At 41.3% G+C, this 25,936-nt stretch overlaps 1 protein-coding gene across 6 annotated transcripts in view; it reads right to left on the reverse strand.

The window, feature by feature from the left end:
* gria4a (glutamate receptor, ionotropic, AMPA 4a) overlaps positions 1 to 25,936 on the reverse strand; it is a 162,426-nt gene that overhangs the window by 133,358 nt on the left and 3,132 nt on the right. For all 6 annotated transcript variants that reach the window (XR_013490973.1, XR_013490972.1, XM_033632123.2 and 3 more), the window contains exon 2: positions 24,349 to 24,507. Coding sequence is in view for 4 of the 6 variants with exons in the window: in XM_033632123.2 (XP_033488014.2) it covers positions 24,349 to 24,507 (159 nt within the window). In the remaining 2 variants the exon portion in view is untranslated. The remainder of the gene's footprint in view (positions 1 to 24,348; positions 24,508 to 25,936) is intronic.

The following is a 25,936-nucleotide window of genomic DNA, read 5'->3' on the forward strand; positions in this document are numbered from 1 at the left end:
TTACTAACTGTGCACTGACAGCTATTGCAATCAAGGGTTTTAAAGCGGAGTGTATCCATCCAGCTGCTCAGTCAACAGACAATAATAGCTGCTAAAGAATGGTGTTTAGCTAGCTGAGTTAAAATGTAGTATGTACTGCAGACATGGATGGATGGATGGACACATAAAAGGGCATTAAAAAAGACAGAATTCTAGAAATACAAATATATCTTTTCAGGATGAGGTAGGTACTTAGAGAGACAGTGTGGACACTAACTCTTGAGTGGACAGTGAGCAGTGCCCTCTACCTCGAGAAAATTAGCGAGGAAAAACAAAACAAAACAACAGCAGTGGGGCCCTCCAGGCAGTTGGTGATCCCATTTAGTAAGCACCCTCTGGTGATTCCTTCAACTAAAAGGGCCCCAGATGGGAAGGCTTTGACCTTGTTTTGAACTTTTTCCCGCACTGCCAAGAGGTAATGTTGATGCTCAGCTAGTTTATATCTCCGCTCTCTAAATTGAGTCATCATAGACGTAATGATTGAATATGCATCACTGTGGTTATCACACAGCCTCAACATGTCTGTCACACACATACATGTTTTTTATAATATAGGGGTCATTCTTAATGAAGTGGTGGCAATCTTGTTACATGAATATCATTTGAATTAGTCTCCAATCAGGTTGTATTGTCTGGATGCTGTTTTGATTAGCATTAAAATGAGAGGGAACAGAGTGGATTGTCAGTAAAATAATGAAGAGCTGTAGTGTCTTTGAGTGTTAACACTGCCAGTGCCCCAGCCTGTGAAGAAATATTTTTTATAAAAATGGACACGATTTTATTGAGGGTCAACGGAGGAAATATGGTGAACATTAAGCACAGATTGTCCTCAAATTCATCTTCTCAAATCTTTCGTAGATAGATCAGCAGAAAAAGAGGAACCTTAGTTCACTATGCCCAGTTTATATGATAGATTTTAAGATTACTACACAGCGAGTTAAAAGGATTGCTCACAGTCATGGGCAGCTCAGGCACTGACAACTAACTGTGAGCACCCAAATCATCCAGAAGGGTGACCATAACCAGTGGTGGAGGTAGAATTCAGATGCTTAAGCAAAACCATTGTAAAAATACTGCATCCTTCTTTCAAGTATTACTTCAGGAATGATCAGAAAAAATGTATTTACAATATCAACCATTAAAGAGTGGACCCAATGAGTATAGAACATGGATTTGTTACTAATGATGCATTAAGTATAAGCAGCATTTAATGTTGTAGCTGGTTGAGGTAGGGCAAATTCTAACTACATAGTATACTGTATGGTAGTTTTATCAATAACAACACCCACGGCCCATTAAACACAGGTGTTTTCACTTACAGTGCCTAATTAGGTCTCCTCTCAGATCTGTGTGGGCGTGTGCAGACTGCACTTGATTGACATCTCTTTCACCCTTCTGTTGGTTTTGCTGCACATATTAGGGCAACTTACCTTATTAGTGCATAGAGTATCTCTGGTGTAATCAGCCAGTGACTGAAAACACCTGTGTGGGTGTGCAGAGTCTTTAATTGGCAAAGCAATGACAGCTGTCAGGTGAAGGTAGTGGAGTATAAAGTACAATATATCCAGGATGTCAAACTGACTCAGCAGCAACAACAGGTTAAAAAAACAAAGACAGTTAGAAGCTAAAGCTGAACTATAGGCTACAGATCACAGTGTAAAAGTGAACCACCACATCACTGCTGATCGCCACACAAGACAATGAATATAAAGGGAAACATTGCTGATATTGAACCAGCTGTGTGGCATCACAGTGTGTGCAGATGAACGGTGTTTGGCTTCGCCCCTCTGCTGCTGCCAGCACCTGGACCTCCGCCGCTGGACAGGCAGGGATCTCTGGGGGAAGTCAAATAACATTCATCTGCGCACACTGTGATGACACACAGCTGGTTGAATATCAGCAAAGTTTCCCTGCTTCCCTTCAGTGGTTCCTGTACAGCAGGGTCGGTCTTTGTTTCACTGTTATAATCATTAAAAAGCAAAAGCAGCATGTGTATACATTCAGTAGGCTATATCTTCAGTAGCTAGCTAGCTAACCCTACACTTTTCAGGGTTTGATTTTGGTTTTGGAACAGGGAAGAAACGTATATCTTTTTCCAACCTCTCCAGGTAACAAGTGTCATTAATACGCGACGTGCCCCAGACACAACATTTAGCTCCAAATCCACAAAACCAGCCTGAAAGTGAAGGAAATCTGAAACAGTTGCATTAGAGTCAATGGAGCACAGCTATGTTGTTGTCGGACCCTGGTCTGAGCCGGCCCGATGCTACATTATGATTGGCCAGTCTGTGTCTGGGGACAGGATTTAGCGAAGGGTCAATTGTGCATTCAGTTGCTTTATTTTATTTTTGTTTTGTGGCCAATGCAGCCACTGCTTTTGAGATTGCATACTGGAGGCATTGTTACATCTATGAGTCACATTCTAGCAGTGTGTCAAACAAAATCCTCTGCTACTTTCATGTTTTTATTGACAGGGATTAAGAGCTATGCCTATGACGTGAAGGGGTTTCAGTAATGAGCATCACATGTTGATGTTTTTCTGCTGATTATTTGCTTAGGTATTGATTTGTCTTGATTTAAGGTGTTTATCTGTGTTGAGGTGAAACTATCAACTGATCAATATGGCGAGGCAGATGTTTGCACACATAGATATAGATATAGATATAGATAGATGCTTACGAGCTTCAGTGCAATGAGGCACATTCTGGAGTATGAAGACTGAATATCTAAGCACCACGAAAGTCTGCAATTTGCTTCTCAAGTAATACCTGGCCTTTCATCACTGTTCAGTGTGTTTAGCTTTGACATGTTTCTGTATGAATAGAGGAGGGAAACTCCTCAGCTACCTCCTTGTGAGACAGCAAGTGGCACCATGCAGAGCTATGCCACACTGCTGCCTCCAAGGTAGGAGAGTCAGGAGGCTAAATGAGGAAGATGTGTCTCAGTCAGCTGGGCTGCTACCAGGTAGAAAAATGCACACGAGCACATAGGAATGCAGACAGTCGCCAACATCCTCCCGTCATACACGCAGACTAGTCTTTATTATGATGATACAGGGATTTTCTTCATGTCTCTATAGTTGTGAAGATGAGACGGCAGACACACAGAGTGCTCAGGGGTAAAAATAGAAGCATGGGAGGGTCCATCCATCACTGTGACTGTCTGAAGGGCCAGATCGATCACGTGTGTGTGTGTGTGTGTGTGTGTGTGTGTGTGTTATTTGATGCACTCCACTACCTCAGCAAGAAGGGCCAGAATGTGAGTGGGCAAGCCGTGATGTGACTTTTGAAACATGGACACACCCACACACACACTCACAGACAGACCCACACATGAACACACACAGGTAAACCCGTGAGCTTAAGGAGATAAATACCAATGCTGTCAGAAAGAAATTGACCTCTAAGGCCAGTAAACACACAAACAAGAACGTGTCCAAACATACACAGCAGCCATCTCTCTGTCTAGCATAAAGGTTAGACGACTTGCTTCAGCTGTATCTCTGAGTGTGTGTGTTTGCGTGTGTCTGTGCTCATGTGCTCATACGTGCCTGCCTCTTTATGTGTATCTGCCCCTATGATAATCGCCACAGAGTGCATAATTAATTATTTTCCTCTATTTCCATGAGAGCCTTTCTCTCTCTTCCTGCTGCTGCTCTGATCGGTTTAATAGCTTTTTTGCTTCCTACTCTGTCTCTTCCTATTTGTAAGTGTGATGAATTACCTGCTGGTTACCTAGGAATCTCTTACCCTTGCTGAATACCAATGGGCCATTAGGGATGAATTGGTTCAAGGCCGACACTGACTTTGAGGTTTGGGAAATTTCAATGTTCTACATGAGCAAACAGGTTTTAAACAGTGTAGACCAACATTCACATGTATGTGAGCACACATCCGACACATACAAACACACACATGCAGATGTTAGGTTTCTTTAATTAACGGCACAGAGGAACAGTTCAACTTTGATAATATAATCATGAGTAAGCCTTTGTTGGGGTTATTTTTTTGTGTGTGTGTGCGTGCGTGCGTGCGTGTGTGTGTGTGTGTGTGTGTGAGTGAGTGTAAAGGTCATGCCTCTCATCTCTATGTGAGCCTTGGTGAGAAGGACCGAGTGGCAGCACTCATCAATATTAACTAATGCCCTTCCTTTCATCCACATCATAAATCCATGGAAACAAACACACACAAGGGTTTGAAGATAGGTTCTTACTGGTGTGTGTTTGTGTGTGTGTGTTTGTGTGCAAGAGAGAGAAAGAGAGAGACAATGTAACACATATAAAGACATCACAACAAAGTTCTTTTCAAAACTTAAATGTAAACTCTAAGATTTGAGTTGGAGAAAATAGTGTCAGTGCCATAGATGCAGCAATCTCAGTGCATGTCACAGCCTAGGAGTACCAACACAGCATATAAACCCCTTTTCATCAGTCATGGGCTGGCCTGACTTGGCTTGGTTTGGCTTGGCTTGGCTTGGCTTGATTTGAGCCATCACCCCAGCACAGCAGGGATTTATATTTCCATTACAACAGGGCTACCTTCTTGAAGGTGTGTCTTAAACTGATGATGGTTTGTCTTGAGTGATGACGTTTAGTTATTTTTGCTGCATGTGTTTTTCCACAGCAGGGCAGGTAAAAGAAGTTTACCTGTTGGAGGTGAGCTGTTTGCAGAGGTGCAGTAAGAGCCTGCTGTCTGCAGCTCTTCATCAACATCTCACTGTGGCTGTTTCTGCTTTCACTTTCCTCCCTGCTGTATTACTAGACTTGACTTTATTGAAGAGACACTGCTAACAAAGTTCAGCTAATTCAGTAATAACACATTTCCTTTCCTATAGATTCTTCACAATAAAAGACCCCCGTTATTTTGTAATGTATAAACACTTATTTATTTTTTTATTGAGTATTATTGAATTTTCGAGCCGCAACTTCATACAACTTCTAATTCAGCTGATAGCGAACATGAAACAGTAAAATAAAGCAGGTATCTAAGGCAAAAACGGGACGCAGGAGAGAAACTAAACTCCAAACCACAGAGATTCAGTTAGTAGCTACAAAAGTACTGAGAGCTGGACACACAGAGACTTTTAAAAACACCTTTCTCTGCGGTTGGCAAGACATCACTGCTACCTAATAAAACTTCTAAACCTACTAAACACCGCTACTTGAGGGCGGGCGGCCCGGCTTTTGGACCTACTCCAGAAAAGGCCCATCTCAGCAGGGCTTAGCATGGCACTGCGTATCTATACTGATAATGGAAACACAAATCGGCACAGCATGGCCAAGAGTGATAATGGAAAGAGAGTAATAGTTCTTCTCCTCACAGATCACACTCTGCCTTTTTATTTACTCCTTCACTTTTTCAAAATTTATGTCTATGATTTTGTTTTAATACACTGTTGTTAATTGTTTCCTCAATAATTTAATCAGCTATTATATTACATTGCAGTAAATTGAATTTACTGTCCTAAATTGTAATTGTGCCTGGGCAACACATATAAAATGTCGTGCCAATAAAGCATATTAACTGCACTGCAGGAGACATTACTATTCACAATATATAGCCTGCTTAATATTTACTGAGAATCACAGCTCTAGTTTATGGCAATAGCAGAGAGAGAAATCAAAACAAACATAGTAACAGATATTTACTGTAGGCGGCAGATGTGATGATGTTATTGCAGGTACTGTATGCTTCTGCAACTGATGTGTCAGTTTGACTTTTTAAATCCATCCACAACACACACATAACAGCTTTTGTCCCACACCAAAAGGCACTTAACAGCTAATGAGTAATGAGACAGAGCAATGACAGACAGAGGTGGGTGTGCAAGAAAGAGAGAGACGCAGAGAGAAAAATCCAGGAAGAAAATACTGTAAATGAGGTGAAAACAAAAAGATAAATGTTGAGCAGGATGATTCAAGGAAATTGAAGGTGAGAAATGAAAGAGGAGAAGCAGAAACATGAAACAACAGCAGAGCACCATGTTTGCGTTTGTGATTATGCACGAGTGCATGCTTGTGCTTATAAGCGTAAAAAAGCCAAGTGAGAGGAATGAAAGAGAAGAGAAGAAAGGCAGCGAATGGAAATCCTTTGATCAGAACATGAAAACAACAGCAGCTAAGCCGAGAGAGTGAAGAACAACAAAAAGACGTCACAGACAATTACTGCGAACATGGCTCCATTCAGTAAACACCCCTGTGTTTTGCTAAGGCGATGGGTAACACTTAAAATCCACTGTCATCTCTTCTCATGCTTTTCATCTTCCAAACGCCAGAGCGTGAAAAACAAACAGAGGAAACAGACTTTTTTTTCTGTATCAGCTATCATGCCCAGTGGGAAAATAGAGGTCTTAATGAAACACATTAGACAGACTGAGGCAGTGGAGGCTCTCACTGTGTGTGCGTATACAGCTGTGTAGGTGTGGGTCAGTGTGTGGGTTAAAGACACAGAGTCTGCCTTTTATCTCAGCAAAGATTACCTGGAGGGAACCTGGCGATTCATTGACACATGCTGCAGGGTCTGACGACATTATTCACTGTTCATTACCTAAGCTTGAACAAACAAGCAAGAGGATATGGTGCTGAATTCATATCCACATGGAGGGAAAAAAATTCTCCATCCTCCTGACTGACATTCTCCATCTGACTGCAGCAAATTAATTAAATTGTTTTTCTGAGTGTTACTTTAATATCACTTGGCTGAACCAGACAAAACACTGCAGCATGTTGTGGGAGGATTTTACTCATCCAGGTTTAGGCTTGGTAGTCTGTAAAACCTGCAACAAGACTGTCTAACTCTGTCTCATCTTGCCTCAAGGAACAGCAGACCCACAAAAAAGAATTTCATTAATATCAGTGCAGCTTTAGTATCAGTATGGTTCCCTAAATGCTGTTTCACTGGCTCTTTTTTTTTTCACCATAATAACTAAAACCTTTCCTGCGCCAAGTGTCAGATCTACACCCCATGAATATCAGTCCAAAAATACTTCTGATGTTATTGGTCTTTAAAAACTTATAAACATTTTAGTTCCATTGCTGACTGTGTTGGCTGTGTTCTAATCCACAACTCCTCTATAAAATCGAAAATTTGATTTATTGACTATCCTAATATACACACCTACCCATCACTATTGCTTTCAAATCTTCATTGACATGTCTTCATACATCTCAAGACACACTGATGACGATATTAGCCAGTCTGGTCTCACTCCCAGAAGGTGTCTCAAGCATCACTATAATGACACCAGGACCACTGTGTGAGACACTTGGGCTTTCCACTAACTCCAATGTGATGCCATCTGTGTATTTATTCAACACTCAGAGCGATGGATGTAGTTTAAAAAGCATGAAAGTCCACTCGGTGTGGATGGGAGTTGAGGTGGATGAGCCCAACAAACACCAAACTTTGACTCTGCACGTTCAGATCAATGATCTATGACGAGAGGAAACCATCCTAGAATGTTGCAGAGAAAAGTTGCAGCAGTGTGAACTGGCCGTTTGAGCTTGACTCAAGCTGGCTGATGCTGTCACCTGCAACTCAGGCGGCTGGTTTTAGATTGTAAAGGATGTCACCTATTTCTACAGACAGTTTCCTTGAAGTGAAGTCCCCTGGTCAAGTCAAAATGACTGCAGACAGCGTATTTGCTTGCTGCTGCAGTTGCATTGTCTCCAGTGAGCCCTCTGTTTCCGTCCTCACGTGTGGCAGTGTCGGACCGTGCTTCACTTCCACTGCTCATTGTGTGTGCTTATACTCCCTCACACATACACATCTTGACTAACTAATTGGTGAATTGAATACAGTCCATCTGATGCTTGTTTTGTTTGTTTTTTGACGTTTCATCACTACTACAAATGCAACCGTAGTCAGCATCTCACCATCACTATCCTCATTCATATTTTAAGAAACTACAAATTATATTCGGCCACAAAATAAGCCTGAAAAGCTGGAAATCTGAACAAAAGAACAGAAAGTTGTTGCATAGACATGATACACCATCTCATCTAGTTGCATTGGTGCGAACCAGCAGGTTTTTAGAAGGTTGCTGAGCGGTGCATTGCAAGTAGATGCATGTTTAAACTCATCTTGTTGTGAATACTTGGTCTGAATTGAGCTTTACGAGAGTGATCTTCAAGACCAACAACAACATTGGCATTTGTGGAATTCAAAGCCGTATTTGTATTGTGACACAAAAAAGGTTGCCTACATGTTCACCAGGGATTTAAAGGGGAATGAGTTCCAGTGTAATTTCTTATTGATAACAGCCTCACTTAGTTACTGCTAATACAAACAGAACATCCTTCTGCTGCTGCTTCACATTAAAGGCAGCGATACAAGCCTTTTTCTGTCATTTACTGCACCTAAAAAGCCTCTTCACTCTTGCTTGTGTGGTGAAGTCAGTTTTACTCTCTGGCAGCACACTTTTTAATGAAAAAAGTGAGGTTCACTGAGAAACAGTCAGTTTTATTGTGTCACTAAATGAAATCAGAAGATTACCTGGAGCAAATGTGCACATTCACTGCGACGTGCTGCATGGTGTTGTAATATCGCTTGCTGTTTGGTCATTACTGCTGATGCTCGAATAAAATGATGCAACAGAGCGATTCTTCAGGGAGCACTTACAGCGCTCCACATGAGCCACCATGCACGTATGCACACCCAGTCACACACACTAACCCACCCACACACACACACACACACACACACACACACACACACAATGGGCCCCTGGGCACGTATATGTAAAAGGCCCCGCCATCTCTCCTGCATAGGAGCAAGACACACAGACTTTGTGGTGGTTTTGCCTCCTTCCTTGATGTTGTTGTTGTTGTTGTTTTGAGTCTTGTAGAAGTCACTATTCATCTTTTTGTAGTTTTGTGTCTCTTATTTGGTCGTTTTTGTCTCTGTAGTCACTTTCTGTCTATTTAAGGTCACTTTGTGTCTCTAATTGGTTTCTTTGCGTCTCTTTGTGGTCTTTTTAGCCCCGTTTCTACCGAGCAGTACGGTACAGTTCAGTTCGGTACACATTTTTCCGTTTTCACTGTCAAAAGTTGTGGATGGTACCAATATAACCATTCTGTACCACCCCCATTTGTGGTCCCCCCTCTGTTGGGGTACCTAGCACACAGATCTGGTACTAAAAGGTGGAGCTGTGAACACTGCAGGCAGTCGATTGGTCAATAGTGGAAGGTCACTCTGCACAGGACCAAGTTGTGGCTGGTTTTGAGGCTTCTGTAATGTAACCACTGTTCATACTGTGGAGAGTTTTATTAGTCGACTGTAACTATAAAATGAAAGGATGTTTTGCTGCCTCTTGTAGCAGCTGGAGTCTGAAAAAAAAATTATTTCACTGGGCCGACTGTCGACGACTTTTAAGAAGGAACGAACTTGTAATGTTACTCAACTGACAACTTGAATCAATCAACACACCTTAAATTTCACTTTAACAATTTTAACCATTACTTTAGTTTTAGTCTGAGTGGGCGGAAGTTCGCTGCATAGATCAGCCTCTCACTGGGCAGAACGAGCCACCCGCTGAAGTCCCGCCCTACCACCTCCGGTTGTGTAGCAGTTTTCAACATTTCAAGACGTCCTTTACTAACTTTTGCGGTGTTTGATCTTGCGGGGATGTAGCCATTTTTCTGCCATGGTTTGCGTCCTGTAGGCGATATTTTTGTGGGCGTGTTACACCAAAACCTGTTTCCCCCCGGCAATATTTTTGCAAGCGCACTGTTACTGTGGAACCGCCCAGAACGATTGTGATTGGTTGAAAGAAATACAAGCAGCCAGGGCGTTTTTTTCTCCAATCTTAAAGTGAGAGTCGGCGCAGCCTGGTGAGCGAGACTACTTTAGTTTTTATATGACATACACTTTTAGTAATGAGTGAATCTTCAAGCATTTATGTATATTACTTTTGGCCGGGTTATGTGAACTGCATATATTCTTATCCTCAACGGGAGAAAAAAAGGCACCACGGAGCACTTGTTCCTGTGGGTTCTGGCAACAAAAAACCCTGAGCTTGCCTGAGAAGGACTAAATGCAAAAACCTGCTATTTTTAAATGTCCCATGGAGAGAGACTCTCACTCCAGCCTGTTCTATTTTGTTCTGAAAATGTTGGCGTGCAGCCTCGTTCTGTGGACGATAAACCAGGTGCAGACAGATAAAGGAGGAGCAGTGAGTGACAGCAACCCCGCCCACAGGAAAGAGTACTATTTGCGGAGGAAATGCTAGGGTCTAGGTACCATGTCTGAAGGGTTACTTTTGGTTTCAAAGGTAGTATAACGAAAGTGTTTGGTGGAAACGGGGCTTTTGAGTCTCCTCCTAGTCGGTACCTGTAAATTTCAGTAACATTTTGCAGGTGAAGGTGTCATGGAGGGCCCCCTGATACTTTTGGGCCCTTGGGCCTATGCCCGTTAGGCCTGTTCAGTGATTTATCCATCCACACACAATCAAACACACACACACATACTCACAAAATAGTGTTCAGCATTTGGTTGTTACTGGATCAGAAAATTAAAAGGTCTGCAAGGTCTATAACCCCAGTGCTGCTGAAATACACTGAAAATGTCAATGATAAAAGATACATGAACATGCACCAGATGGGGTTCACTATAGATATATAGTGCACACATTTGCAGAGTCATTTACAAATCTAATAACAGTTATGACCTTTTTAAGTGTGTGAGACAGATGTCAGACTTAGCAACTCTTACTAAACTCAGAACCTGGAACGTCTAGTGCAATTTAGATGAACTCCTTCATAAAACTGGTGGCTTTCAAGCAAATGTATGCACATACTGTACATCTGCTCTATGTGATAATGATTGTGAAATTTACTTGACTGGATGAAATAAGTGTGATATGTGATTCAGGAGGCAGCTTTGAACGTCTCGATCAGTAGACCTGCCATCTGTAGAGCTTGCTGGCTTGGGACTGATGCAGTTACAGAGGGTACACTATGTACAGAAAAATAACAACTGAGCTGTGATGCATCTTTGTGTGTATTGTTGCTGTTTTGACTGTTTCATAATCACTATTCCAGTAACAGAAACTGACTTCAACTCAGGACTAAATAGGAACATATAAAGCATTTAAATTACAGAGGCATTACTAACTAGTGACTAACAAAATAATGCTCCACTAAAGGTACCTGTAAATGGGAGAAGTTTAAATGAAATCCATTATGCCACACTATTAGCACTGAACCAGATAATGTGTCTTCATGCCAGGAAAAGCATTTAGGGTGCCGTCAGAGTCATCGGGCGCTTTCAATGTTCCAGTAACATGAATAAACGAAAGCTTGCTGCAAAATAAATCTCCTTGCCCTGCCAGGGTTTCAGATATCATTTCACTCTATTTTCCCCAGTGTGGCCATTAAGAAGACATATAACCATGCAAAACGTCACCAATAAAGATGATGGCATGGTGCTATTATTGAGCATCTCAAATCATCTACAAGCCGACTGAGCCATTTAATGAAACAAGTGAGCAAGGAAAAGGCTCAGCAGAATGCTGTATGCATGGAAGTTGGAAATATATGAACAGGTCGGCAAATCAATGTGTTTATGTGTCAGACAGAGAGAGGGACTGTAAAAAATTGTATTTGTGTTTGCATGTGTGGGCGGTGCTGAGTTGTGGGAGTGTGTTCCAGGAATCTATTTAATCAAAGCTCCAAGCCTGGACATGAAGAGTAAATCTGAAACACCGATGAACTCCCTGTTGTTGTGGTCATCGTAAAAACACCCTTTCAGCTAACAACTTCATGACTACAGATGCAGTAATTTTCTTGTGAACACGGAAATACAGACTGAAGGATGTGGACAAAGAGACGACTGGATACCCCTACGGCTACACACTTTTTTAAAGTTTATTACAGCAATCCAGCAAGCCTGACTGAAGGCTTAGAAACCATTATTTTGGGTAGTGATCGATGAGTGGTGATTGATAGTATATTTGCAAAGAGATTTTCTTTTATATACACCAAATGCAGGCCACATCTTATCCAGACCTAAATGAAGAAATGGATTTCAGTCCTGTCTCGCAGGGGCTCTGATGCATGGAGGTTGCTGCTGTTGCCGAAAATGGTTATCGTTGTTATTTTTTATTCTTTTTCCTTTTCTTTTCTTTGTGGTTGTCTGCACATATGCGTTCTTATTATCCTCCTATTTTTCTCTACCTTCTCGACACCTTGTAAAGCCACATAGTGGTCATACCTTGCATTTGCTCAACTGTGTTTGCAATCACATGGCATTTAAAAAAGGGCTGTTATTGCCGCTATGTGTGGGTTTGTAACCCAGCATTATCTAAACTTGTACCAGCACTGACTATGTTTTGAGTATGCTACCTGATTGAAGGCTTTTTAACTTTTTGCCAGAAGACTGCCTCGATCCCTTCTTCTTTTTAAAGGGTGCATTTTTACTTGGCATCTTCCATCAGCAGAAAGGTGCCAAGAAATGCTACAGTAACCAGCCTCTTGAAAGCAATGGCACTAAGAGCTTTTGAAAATGTCAACCGATGTCAATCAACCATGGACTCTGATTGGTCAGTTTGTGAAGTGCAACAGAAAAGTTGCAGTTTTGGAGCTTTTAAATTACACTTACAATGACTTGTAAGCTACATTGTTTGACAAACAAATTACTCTGATAATGTAGGGGCCACATGTGGCCACTTACAGAAAAAACACAGTGCCCAGTAGGGGTGGGAATCTTTGGGCACCTCATGATTAGATTACGATTCAGGGGCTACGATTCGATTATAAAACGATTATTGATGCATCTTTAATTTATGTATATTGATGCACTTTTTCACAACACACATTACTTTTTGTCTCGCTGAATAAGCATTCAACACTTGCAATTTTTAAAAACAGTGCATTTGTAATAACAAACAGTTGAATTCATTTCCATTATATTTTATTAAACATATAAATGGAAATGCTTGCAAACTGGAAAGTTACAACTTCGTTGTACGGAACCAAAGGTAACAACAGGTATCTTAAATCACAAGATAAAATGCGCAGTTAGAGTAACAAATGATTTGGTGGCGACAGACGTCCACGCATCACATGTAACTGCGTTCCTACCTGCCTTCAACAGTGAGGCCATGACTTCTGTTTTGGTTTGGTTGTAGAGTGTCGGTGAAATAGCGTCGGGATGGGATGGTGTATCTGGGCTCCAGTGTATGCAGCAGTGCTCGAAATCCCTGATTTTCCACGACAGAATAAGGACGCAAATCCTTAGCAATAAATGCCGCGATGGCCTTCGTAATTCGCTTGGCCTTTCCGATGAGGGTGACAGCTTTCTAATTGCTTCCTCGATTGTTCTCTGGTCGGTAGCGCCACTAGTTGCCGCAGCAACAAGATCCTGCCGTCTCCCTGACTTCTCTGTCAGGTGGAATCGAGTTACATGGCTTCTCATGTTTGTTGTGTTGCCAAAGTATTTTATTTTAGCACGACACAGCTTACATATAACATGGCTCTTGTCCAGTTTGCTTCCGCCGCCAACGTTGTAGAAGCCAAAGTATTTCCACACGTCTGCTTTTAAATTAGAAGGAGCTGTTCGGATCTCACGGCGAGGTGGGTAGCGGTCAGCCATGTTTGTTTTCCTCTGTGCGCGTGTCGGCGTGTCTGCTCCAGGTGCGCATCCCAAAGTGTCCCGGAGATGACACGTACCACGCTTCTTAGTTCCGCATTATTTAGAACCTTCTGTATTACCCTAATTAACAGATTCAAATAATCGAAATTTGGATGTTTGTGAATCGATTCAGATTCGTCTACGTCCGAATCACGATGCATCTAAGAATCGGAAATTTCCCCCACCCCTAGTGCCCAGCATCTTTTTTCAGAGCGCCCAGCCTTTTTTGTGTGGGCACTCCAAGTGTTTCTGGTTAAAAGTCTCACTCTCATCACCAGCACCTTTTGATAGAGGCATTGGTGATGCCACTGCCACTTCTTTAGCTAGCTTACTGTCACAACAAAGACAGAAAGGCCCATTTGTGGATGTTGCTGGTGACTGTTGTGCTTCTTCTCACCGTACCTTTGTAAGCTTGTTGTTAACTGTGTGGTCAACCCTTTGTTAACGTAGTGCTGCTTTAGGTATCTAGCCCACATTAAGGTTAATATATTGTTGACATGGAAACACAATCCACACACAGCAGGTCATTAAATAAAGTGCTGGGAGCACCTCTTTTTATGAAGAGCTGGGATGAAGCGCTCCCCAATGCCCTGCTAGAAAAAAATATGTGGACACAGGCCTGAATAGTCTTAAAAGTAGAATGTTTTTACAGCTGGATTTGAAGTGGATGCAAGACATTAATGAGGGTCAAACTGTACATATTCTACCTATGGCATCAGTTTTCATTTATAGTGTGATTTATAGCTTCAGATTCACCTGTTGAAAGCACCAGCACAATGTAACATTAACATTGTTTTGCCTTGTCTTGTCACTAAAAAGTAGACTACTGCCCTTACAATAATTGCATTTACGTTCGCTCATTCATATTGAGCAGCGATTGCAGTGAGCACAAGATGTGCAGTGGAGAGGGTTTTGTTAGGTATGTGTTACTGAGAAAGAGACAACAACCAAGTCTTTCATCAACTTCCTTCATGTTGTCTTTGCTATAAACAGTCTCTACCAGCATCAGAAACTTCTTGCAGGAGAAAACACAAGAGGCACAAGCTGACCAATCACAGCCCTTGCAGCGCCCACATGAACATGCCTGGAAGCTGCCGTAGCCATGATTCATAGTTACAATCATTTGTGTAGTTCATGCAATTAAGTTTGCAGTGTAGTGTGTAGCATCCTTAATGTATAGCTATAAATCAATCTTAAGCAAACCTGTTTTGCTCCTGGTTTCAGATACTACCGGTGCCGACAAACCTTTAACACTGGAAAAGGTAATATCTTAAAATGACAGCTGCTTAAAGTCCTGTGTTTTTTTTGCAGGTTATTAGTGAAACTAGCCTTGTTTTTACACTTAGGTGACACCACTGAAAAAAACACGCTGGTAATAAAAACACAAACACCTGGCAAACACCTCATCCTAACTCCTCTGCAAAGTGATGCCAGTGATGGTTTTTAAAACATACTGTTTTTCTTTGATTGAACAGAGTTTACAAATTTATTCTGAACCACGATGAGTGACTCACACAGCTACTGCCACCCAAATACACTGTATCAGCAATGTTTGAACATGACCCACGTCCTGCTCCTGGAGTGTTTGAAGATCCCAGAGTGTCAACAGCCAACATGTGAGCCAAGGTTACACTGAGGTGAAGTGTAAATATTTCATTAGAATGTTATATTAAAGCAAATTCAGTAATTGATGATGTCAAGACAGCTAAGGTAAGATATTTTTTCCATGAGTGTAGGTCAGACTATCATTCTGAATTCCAGCACAATAGCCAGAAAAAATGTTGGCATTGAGCATTTCTGCAAACCACAGATTTTTAACATCTGCACTTTATTATACTGTGGATTAGGCTTGTGCTGATTTCCGGTTTAACCGGTTCGGTCCAGTTTAAGAGCTCCACCCGGTTTAATTCACGTCAACTGGATAAACCGGAGGGGGAAAAAAAGCTTTTCACATTGGCGGCGTGGCGTGTCAAGGGACTATATTCAACTTATCTTGCATTGTAACATGCATTATGACAATTTAATAAGGTTTATGTTTGTTTATAAATTAAGTGGAGGAGCCTACAAGTGTTTGTTTAGTTTGTCTCAGAGGCTTCAGAGGGACTCCGCAGCTCCGCTCCGCTCAGCTGTCTGCTGCTGCTGCAAGAAATCAAATTTCACTGGGGGCGGGGAAAAGTACGAGGGAGTTAGCAGTCATTCAGTTTGTTGCCCTAGTAACCCGTTTCCACTGAAGAAGTTCCTGGTACTATTTGGGAGGCTGGAACTACTACAGGAACGTCCTCTCACTTGGCCCTCTCAACCGCTGTGTCTCCACTGAGCGAGTGGAGTCGGAGGAAGGTTCCTTGGTGTCCTTCTGCATCTTCTTCTTCTTGTGTAACCTTGTGTGTATTCGCGGTTAATACAACATTACCGCCACCTAGTGGATTGGAAGCGCATTACACATATAATGAGCTTTTATTGGGAAAAATAGCTCAAATGCGACCCCCAGTGGTAAAATTAGGTATATAATTCGATATATCGGTTCGGTTAGATATTTGGCTTTAAATCAAACCCGTTGGAAAATTTTCAAACCGGCACAATCCTACAGTGGATACTTCAAAACTTATGTTTCAGTGAAGTTGTGGTTAACGTGTAGTTATGTTCAGGCACAAAAACCACTTGGTTATGGTTGGAAAAGATCATGTTTTTGTTTAAAATACCTCATTTGGAGGGGCACAGTCCCTGCAGGAAAAGCAGCTATATCTTGTTAAAAACAGCCACTTTTCATGCCTAAAAGGCTGCTGGAAAAACAGCAAGGCTCACGTAATCACAACCACTTTTTTGTTGGTCTCGAACAGTGGTCTGCAGGTTGATAAGTGTCTCGCCTAGGTGACATGCCATCCACCATCCCCTTCACCTCCTGATGACAAAGTCAGCTTATATATTATGTCCCTTTACAAACCTTGGTATATGTACAAAACATATGCATGTAACATATTAGTGGTTTGCATAAACGTACAATAGAAACATTTTCTTCATGTTCCTGGGCTGCTAATTCAAAAGCCTTATCGTCTGCACATCTCTGAATTAATTAATTTTGTCCTTAACTCCGAACAACAGCGGGACGAAACAAGACTGACACCTCAAGGAGATTCTGACTCAGACAGTTTGACTAAGTTAGGCTGCAGAAATAATCAGGTGCAGCCTGCATGTAAATGCAATCTGTGGCCGTCAATAATACATAAACAGTATTGATTTGTAAATGATTCACTATAATTGCAATCTATATTAACTCTGGGTGACAAATGAGGTTATGCATCACCGCAATAATCAACAACCCCAACCAAAACACCACACTACACATCATCATCATTATCAGCACTGCTCTACAGTAGGTGCAGAATAGAATAGAATAGAATAATTTGCCATTTGTCTTAGTTTTGGACATTAAACTGATAAAACTAAGAACTATTATCCCACATATCAAGCATCACATTTACAGCCGTGGCAGCACATCATTGTGCATCTCAGCTCTGGCACCACAAACCAGGCATAACCACCTCTTTGTTGCAAATCCTTTCCTCTCCATTTCTTTCCTCCCCGTCACTAATTCACCTTATCACTTTCTGTCTATCTTCATCACGCACTGTCTCAGCTGCTATTTTTCACAGCGCACACACACACACACACACACACACACACACACGCACACACACACACACACAGTCACACTCATATGTGCCCATGCACCTCAGTGACACACAGGTTCGCACACATGCCTTCAGTATGGACAGAAATGTCACCACGCTTGCACTCACACACACATATTCAGTGCAGCTTTTGGTCATGCTAATCCATGTGCATTATTTTCTATAAGCCAGTGAATAGAGACACATTGGTGAGCCCAGTGGAATAGTGTCCTTCTCTGGCTGAGGCACATCAAAGATACACACACACAGATATAAACACACCAAGGAGAAAGTCAGACGTAAACACACACCCACACAGATATAAGTATCTCTATACTACAAAAGAGTCAGACACATGGGTATGCATGTGCACGCAGGAAACAACAAAGAAAGACTGACAGCAGACGAGGATATATGAATGTGTGACCCTGGGACAAGAAAATGGGTTGTATTCCTCGGTGAATATGGAAAACGATGGGGACCAGGGATTTTTATGATCCGTTCACGCTTCCTGCATACTAGAATAGAGAGGAACTAGCCAAGGTCAGAGGCAGAATTCCCCATTCTAATTCGGAGCGTTGCTCACCACCCGGAGCAAGAGTCAGGGATTAATTTAGAGATCCATTCACCACGCCTGTGGAGAAGGGAGAGACGGCAAAACATGACGAAGAATGGAGATGCGGAGGGAGAGAGAGAGAGAATCTGAGGAGATGCGGAGACAACGGGGGGAGAGTAACAGAAAGGAGAATGAGAGAGATGGAACAAGTGAGAAGGCAAGTGGGCAAGAAAGAGGGACAGAAAGACAGAAGAGGTAATGCTTGTTATGTGTAGCCTGCAAAGAGAGAGCAGACAGTTCACATATAAGAGCTTCATTTTCCAAACACACCTCCTCTCATGGTCTAATGCCTGCATGAGTGTGGGTGTGTGTGTTGAAATTGAATATAATTTTATTGCACAATTACCTAACAGAACCTAAAGTTTTACACAAATTGCTGAGCTCCAGCGACTGAATATCATGTTTCTACAGCACTCACCTTTAAAATTAAGGGTGTTCAGTGGTTCTCCAAAGTTAAATCTAAATATATGTTAAGTGAAACTCAAGGAGAAAGAAATACCAGATGGTGTACGTATATTGACCTTACCCATAACTAAATACATTACAAGTCCCCAGGATTTTGTTCTTAGTCCAGTCAAGGAACCTTTCTTTGTCTGATTAATTGAAGTGACATCACTGTTTATGTCCACTCCAGTTTGTTTTGTTATGGCTGTACACATTCGGAAAAGTGGTTCCCAGAAAGCATGTACTGGTGTAGTGTCCTTACAATGCTACATAGACAAGGATGTGTGTGTGTGTGTGTATGTAGATGATAGGTAGACAGAGACAAGCTCTGGAAAGGGAAATGGGAAGAAACCAACAGGTTGGAGAGGAAAAGAAACAGCAAGAGAGTTGGTAGCTGAGCAGAGCCAAGAGAAAAATTAAGGAAATCTTAGAGTAAAATAGAAGAGAGAAGGATAAAGCTGCCGTTACTCTACTGTATGATTTTATTAATCTCAACAAGTCCAATGAAAACAAAACTGTCCGACATCCCTTGCCTGCTTCGTGGCTCTGAGCCCTGAGCCCATTTGTTTCAACTGAAAACATAAATCTTTAATTTTAATTTTTTTTTAAGTTTAATTTTCAAATAGACTTAATTTCCTCAAACAGCTGGGCCCTTTAGCTTTTAGCAAACTTTACTCAGGCAGGGGTAAATTATTAATTTGTTGGGGACTATTTTCAGCCACGGATGAACACACATTTGGTTTATTAGTGAGTACAGTAACTATTCACAGCACCAGGACAGTGTATGTGGCGCTAACTTAAAATAAACTACATTAAAATATTCATGGCAGTGAAGGAGCATGCCAGTCAGTGCAACAGCATGGCTTGCTGGTGTGTAAAATTAGGTACAGATATCAATGGTGTCCAAAGAATGAATTCTACTGACTTTGGTGATCCTTTGACTTTTCCTCTATCTTCACTATAAGGTTTGTATTTTTGGTTCAGAGTGGAATGTCCCTTTAACTATTGGATGGATTGCCACAAAATGTGACACAGACATTTGTGCCATCCCAAGGATTAATTATATTAACTTTAGCAATCTGTTAGCAAAGTTGGAGACGCTTTCACATCAGGAACAGATCATCTGGATCAGAGCACACTTGACCCCAAAGTCCAGCTCATTTGATTAGTATGAACATTGTTCCGTAGCCGGCATTATACACCAATTCGTACTTGGAGCCACTTAAAAGGTTGATCTCGAGCACGGTTCACATGTACTCCAGTATAGTATGCATCAGTTGTTAACAGCAACTCTACCAGAACACTGAAGCGGACTGCTATGTAATGGGTGTACTTCTCTGGAAGCTGAGAGGAGGTGGTGGGGGTGGGGGTGCAATTGTACTCGAGCATGGTGCAAATCAATCATACTTAACTTAATCTTGTTAATAGACAAGTGGAAATCATTAGGATCAATACATTGTTGGTTTTGGTCTTTAATGAGATTTGTTGACCATTACATAAATGTTATTGGCCTTATCCTATTTAATACAGTTTTTAAATTATATTTCCCCATCAGCAGATAAAAAATAACAACCTATTTCCAAATAATCTGACACTGCTGCACCATGCTGTCAAACAGATATCAATAATTTATTAATCTTCTTCATGTCTTGCGCATCATTTTAAACACATTTGCCCAACATTTTGCCAGACCCGTTTTATATCTAGGTTTTGAAATAAAGTTCTCAGGGTTTATGTTTGGCTGCACTTTGTTCTTACTAAACTACTGGTAGGTCATTGGTGTTTAAGTGGATGTAATGTGTGAGACCAAAAAAGGAGCAGTCCGTAGGGCGTCAGTGCTTGCATACAAATCGTAAAACACCTGCTGGATTGTTTTGTACATGCAGCAATCTCTTCCCTTCAGCATCCTCCTATACTCATCACTAATTAAATTCCTACCACTCCCCTTACATTATAGGAAAGCCACCTGATGAGTATTCAATGCATGCCTTCCCACTCACACAGCTAAACAGTGAACAGAAATAGATACAGCATGTGATTATATCGGGGGTGGGAGGTTGTAGATGGACTATTAATTTTCCAATCATTGTAGGTTGTATTAACTAGTCTATTCATTCACATGGGGCTTCAAAACAGCGGGCAGGAGACAAACAAAGTTGGAAATTGCATTTTGATTTATGATATGTGACTTGCATTTGGCTGCAGTTAAATCCTACAGTAATACCTTCCAGGGATATAAAATGTCAAAATGTATTTCACTCATGCATAACGCAACATGGATCAATTGTTAGATGATATTCAAGATCTTTCAGACTTTGAAGCAGTCCTCTGAGAACCATTTATTTGCCATTTTCACTAGCATGGTTTGACAATGAAGCAGCTTGTGTCAGCTTTCATTTACAACTGGAGATATTTCAAGAATCTTGTTAAACACAATGATATCACATCACAAGCAGAAGTACTGTATTGTTGTTGTATTATACTGTATTGAATTTGTTCACCCTGCCTAGTTAACAGCCCCAGTGGTCGATTTGTTAAAGTTTAATAAGATAAGGAGGTAAAACGTTACGTTACAATCACTTGAAAATTTCCCTAAAATAAGATGGATGCTCTATAGGACTGTTTAAATGAGGGGATATGATATGATACCCTTGAGGGGAATTCAGCTTGGAAGGACAGTGTGAAAAGCTGTGCTTTGAACACCTTAACATTTTACAGCTACGGAAACAGATTTTTATATTATGCTTTTCTCTCTCTCAACAAACTGCCGCATACTGCTCAGCCCCACTTGTCTAACTTTCAATTTTGTGTTGTGTCAAAAGTGCAAATAACGAAACTAAATGTATGAAAGTGTTCAAAGTAACAACAGAACTTTTGTCCCCTCTCGTTCCCTGACATGAAAACATCCTACCTGGAGGAAGATGAGCAGAATTACACAAACGATATCCTTTAGAGATTTGGTCTCATCTCAAAAGGGCAAACACCCACAACCACACACAGGAACACACCTAACAACATTAAAGGCATTTAGATCAGTGTGGCATAAACCAGTGTCACTCCGCAGATGTCAGAAAGCGGACAAACAAACTTCTTTAGTCATGCAAATACAAGCAAAGAGCCACAGCAAAGCTCCAAAGCTTTAAGCATGAAGCAAGAGCAAGCAAATCCACCAGGACGTCTCACAGTCCTCGCAAACAATGACAGTGATTATGTCAATAGTCTTTTTGTTGTGATGACAAAACATTATCAGATCATTTTCAGTAAATTGCAATGCTTGGGCAAGTGGCACTCCAAGAGGCCAGTTTAATTGAAGGGATGAATTTAAACGTCTTCCACCAGCCAACTGTCTGTTTGTATTGGGAGAAAAAAAGGTCAAAGCTATTGTGAATAAAGACACGCTATGGTGCAGAGATGAGCAAGAAACTGGAAAAACAAGTGTGGGATGACAGCCAAACTGGTGAGCATCAAAAAAAGCAATTTTAACTTAGGATGGTGTTTTCACAAAAACATGTTCCAGCATGCCATCTTCAGTTAGTCTTATTCTTTTATTATTCAAGTTCTAATCAAAAACAGCTCACATTATAAAATATATACCACAGACATGTCCCAAAATGATGGCTAACACTGGCTTTATGGTTGACACTGCATTAAAGGTATAGTGTGTAGGACTTCGGGAGACATATTGTCAGAAGTGGAATATAAAATAATACGTACATTTTCTTCAGTACGTGACCTATATTTTGAAAATAAGAAATGTAGTGTTATTACCTTAGAATGAGCCGTTTATATCTACAGAAGGAGTGGGTCCTCGTTTACAGAGATTACCATGTTCAACATCTTGTTTCTATAGTTAGCCAGAACAGACAAACCAAACGCTAGCTCTAAACACGGCTACTCACATTTTTACTTCAGCTACCATAGCAGCCCCTCTGAAACGAGCCGAACAGTGTTGGAAATACGCTGATTTTTTTAATGTGAAACTGCTTTTTCAGTGTTTCAACCAATTTAAATCATGGGGTCCAATTGTTTTGGAATATAAGAGACCTCTGCAGATAATTTGTCTCCTGGTAAAGACCTTCTAAATGTCTGGATCTTAAGTAATCAGAGAGAAAAGGTGAGCACACATAAGTGGGTGCTGTACTAGCAATTGAACGGCGTCCTGTTACATTTAGAATTGACTTTAAGCTCCTCCACGTTGTATACAAACCCCTAAATGGGCTGGGACTGAGCTACATTGCTAAATTCCTTGTTAGCTATTTGCCTCCAACAACACAGCGATTATCTGCTGCTGGTTTATTGGAGGTTCTCAGCAACAGCTGGAAGAAGATCTGGGATGCAGCCTTTGTCAACTACGCCCCAAAGCTATGAAACACACCACCTATAGCTATCAGGGAAGCTAGCTTGCTAAAAGAAAGCTTAAAATGTATCTGTTCACTTTAGCCTTTAACTAGCTCTGACTTCCTGATACAGGTCTGAAACTCTTTCTTTTTACGCTTCATGCTGCTGCAACTCTTTTAAAATCTTACTTTACGTTATGATTAAAAGATTTACAACTCTATGATTTTATGGATCAGCTAATTCATGCATTTAAACTGTTTAAATGTCCTTTTATATTGAATTGCCTCGTCTCCTTTATGTCTATTATGTCTTTTTTCATATTACGCACTCAGTGCAATACTTTGTACTGCATTTCTTGTATGAAAGGTGCTATATAAGTAAAGTTTATTATTGTCATTATTTAGTTTAGCAACGTAACAATGTTTTTACCTGTTTTAAACACCTGGTTTGTTTGTTTTGGGGAGGAAGAGACCTCTGCAGATAAACACTGAAGGAACATAACTTTTCAGCTGGTTGCAGTTTGCAATCCTCACCACTAGATGCCACTAAATCCTACACAGTGCTCCTTTAAAGGCCCAGAACCAAAGAATCCTTCTTACGTGCCTTTGAAATGTTTTGGAGAGACTGGAACAATTTTATATGGGTTATAATGATATGAAATATGGACATGCTTGTTTTAAAGAAAAAAATATGTATAGGTAGAGAAATTGCATATATAGTGATTAAGAGGTTTCTTTTTTTATCATGATAAAATTTTTAATATTCAAGACACACACACACACAAACACACACACACACACAAACACGCATGTGTAGCATGCTGAGCAGTTCTGAACTGTTGGCAACTGCTGGGTGCCTCCATAGCCCTGTTAACTCTAACACTAGCAAACATCACAAACTCTCTCTCGCAGGATTCCAGGTCGAGACGAAGTGTGAGGGATTAGATCTCGACTCCCCGAGAACAGAAAGGGATGGTGAAAGATTAGCTGTCATCCTTCAAAAGATCATAGAGGACACGAGTACCAACTGTTCCCCTCTGTTCTGAACACAAAGGACCCATTTCCACCCCTGTCTGCAACTGTTCCAAGACTAATTATATAGTTGTAATAAAATGCAATTGTGATGGGTAATATTACCTTTTTTGCAGATGGGATGGATAGTGCCAAGTGAGAATAAATGTAGACAATATATAGAGGAGCAAAAGTACGATTAAAAGAATGGTATTGCCCATAGTTACTAGCTATACTAACCACCGACATTGCCTCAAAATGAGCTGCAATAAAATCTTTTGTATTTAGGATTATTAAAATGTACTTAACAGCATCTAAAATCAACATTTCAAAATGGCAATTCATTTAGCTGCTGCTGCAGAAAAGACCGCATCCACCAAAGACCACTCAGCTGATGTATTGTATATGACAAAGGCAATGAAGTTGGAATCTGATCCTTTAAACAACTCCAGTTCCCAATTAAAGCAATGTTTATCCAACAGTATGGCGAGACTGAACAACAAACTTAGAGAGAGCAAGAGATAAAGGAAGTCAGAAAGTGACAGAGAGAAAGTCTATTTGTTTCAGCCTGATTTTCAGTCACACACAAACATTTAAACACTTACATGCATTGGTGACGGCGAAGCTGTTGGCGGTCTCTATATTGTCGACGTGTGGGACCAGGTTAAAGGGAGCTTCCGTAGCATTAGGGCTGGTGTTGTGAAGGAAGATAGCTAGTCGAAACGCTGTATACTCCTGATCAGTATTCCTAATGAACAACCCACCTAGAGAAAGGGACAAAGAGATGGGGCAAAGAGGAGGAGAATGGAGAGGGAAGGAAGTGATTCATTGTAGGGCGGAGAGGGGTCGGATTGGAGCGTGGTGAGAAAGGGAGAGAGACAGGAAGAAGGAGAGTAATGGGGGGGAAGAAAGATAGATAGGGAGGGAGGGCAGAGAAAACAGAGGAAGGGAGTGGGAGAAGAAAGCCAAGATCTTCATTAGCTTTGTTACAAAAGGTAATTTGTCTTTCAGCACATCGTCTCTCTCACACTCGCACATAAACATGAATAAAAACACACTTAGCGATACCCACACTGCGCATTTCATTGATGGAATCACAGAAAGACAGAGAGGAAGAGAGGAGAGGAGAAGAAAAGAGAGACAACTGAGTCGACAGAACGGCAGTCAAAGAGATAATGAGTTGGAGAGGGCATAAAGGAAAACAGAGGAGGAAGGCCAGATCAGACAGTGTCAGCTAAATAAAGGAGGAGCATGGGCCATGCAAAAAGAAAGGGAGAGGGAGATGGGTGTGAAGTGTCAGCTGGCCTTTAAAAATGAGAGTATCCTTCAATATGGCCCCTCTGACAACATGAGAACTGGAGGGTAGAGAAGAGATGCTACGGAATAGTGAAGCTGACAGTATAAAGTCCAAAAAATAGAGCAAGAGTTCAGAGAAAGAGGAACTTGTGAAAATATAGTGTGTGGAAACAACACGTTCTCACTCCAATCTTGTCACATATTGACGTTTTCATCATGGACTTTCCACGTTGACGACACATATGACGTGCAAGGTACCCTGGGTGCATTGGTTGTTGATGTTCTGGGACACCGTGTCAAGTTCTGCCTGTTACATGCATTGTCTTCTTTCAAGATACACTTCTGTTTTCACAGGAAATGAACGTGCTATGTCGGTACAACACCACAAATTGATGTTGTTTTTCCTTCAACAACAAACACACATGGTTGGGTTTAGGAAAAAAGAACAGGGTTTGGCTTTGGAATCTTACGGGACGTGAATGCCACTCTCTCGGGTGAAAGTCGATGTTTGTTGGACCCATGCACCACCCCTCCCACCTGCCCCATTCTGACTTTCACTGTCTTAACTACGTCCTTGTCCCGCCCCCTTTCCCCCTGACGCTAGCAGGCGCCGTTAAACTATAGCGACAACTGGCCAAGTATCGTGCCAACATTAAAGGACTCCTTGTTTCGTTGGTTTCTGACGCCGCAAGTCACTGCCCGAGCGCCGGATTTCAACGACTTCAGAGTGAGACTGGGCTCATGGGAAAGAGGGAGAGATGTAGTGTTTAGGGTATAGACAGGCAGATCACCTCCTCTGCTTAGAGATGTCACTTTATTTTACTTTTTATATACCGATTCTGATACCTGAACTTGCATATCAATTGATACTAAGTACTGATTCGATCCACTTAGTAG

The sequence above is a fragment of the Epinephelus lanceolatus genome, chromosome 4 (assembly GCF_041903045.1).
Source record: "Epinephelus lanceolatus isolate andai-2023 chromosome 4, ASM4190304v1, whole genome shotgun sequence".
Taxonomy (NCBI): domain Eukaryota; kingdom Metazoa; phylum Chordata; class Actinopteri; order Perciformes; family Serranidae; genus Epinephelus; species Epinephelus lanceolatus.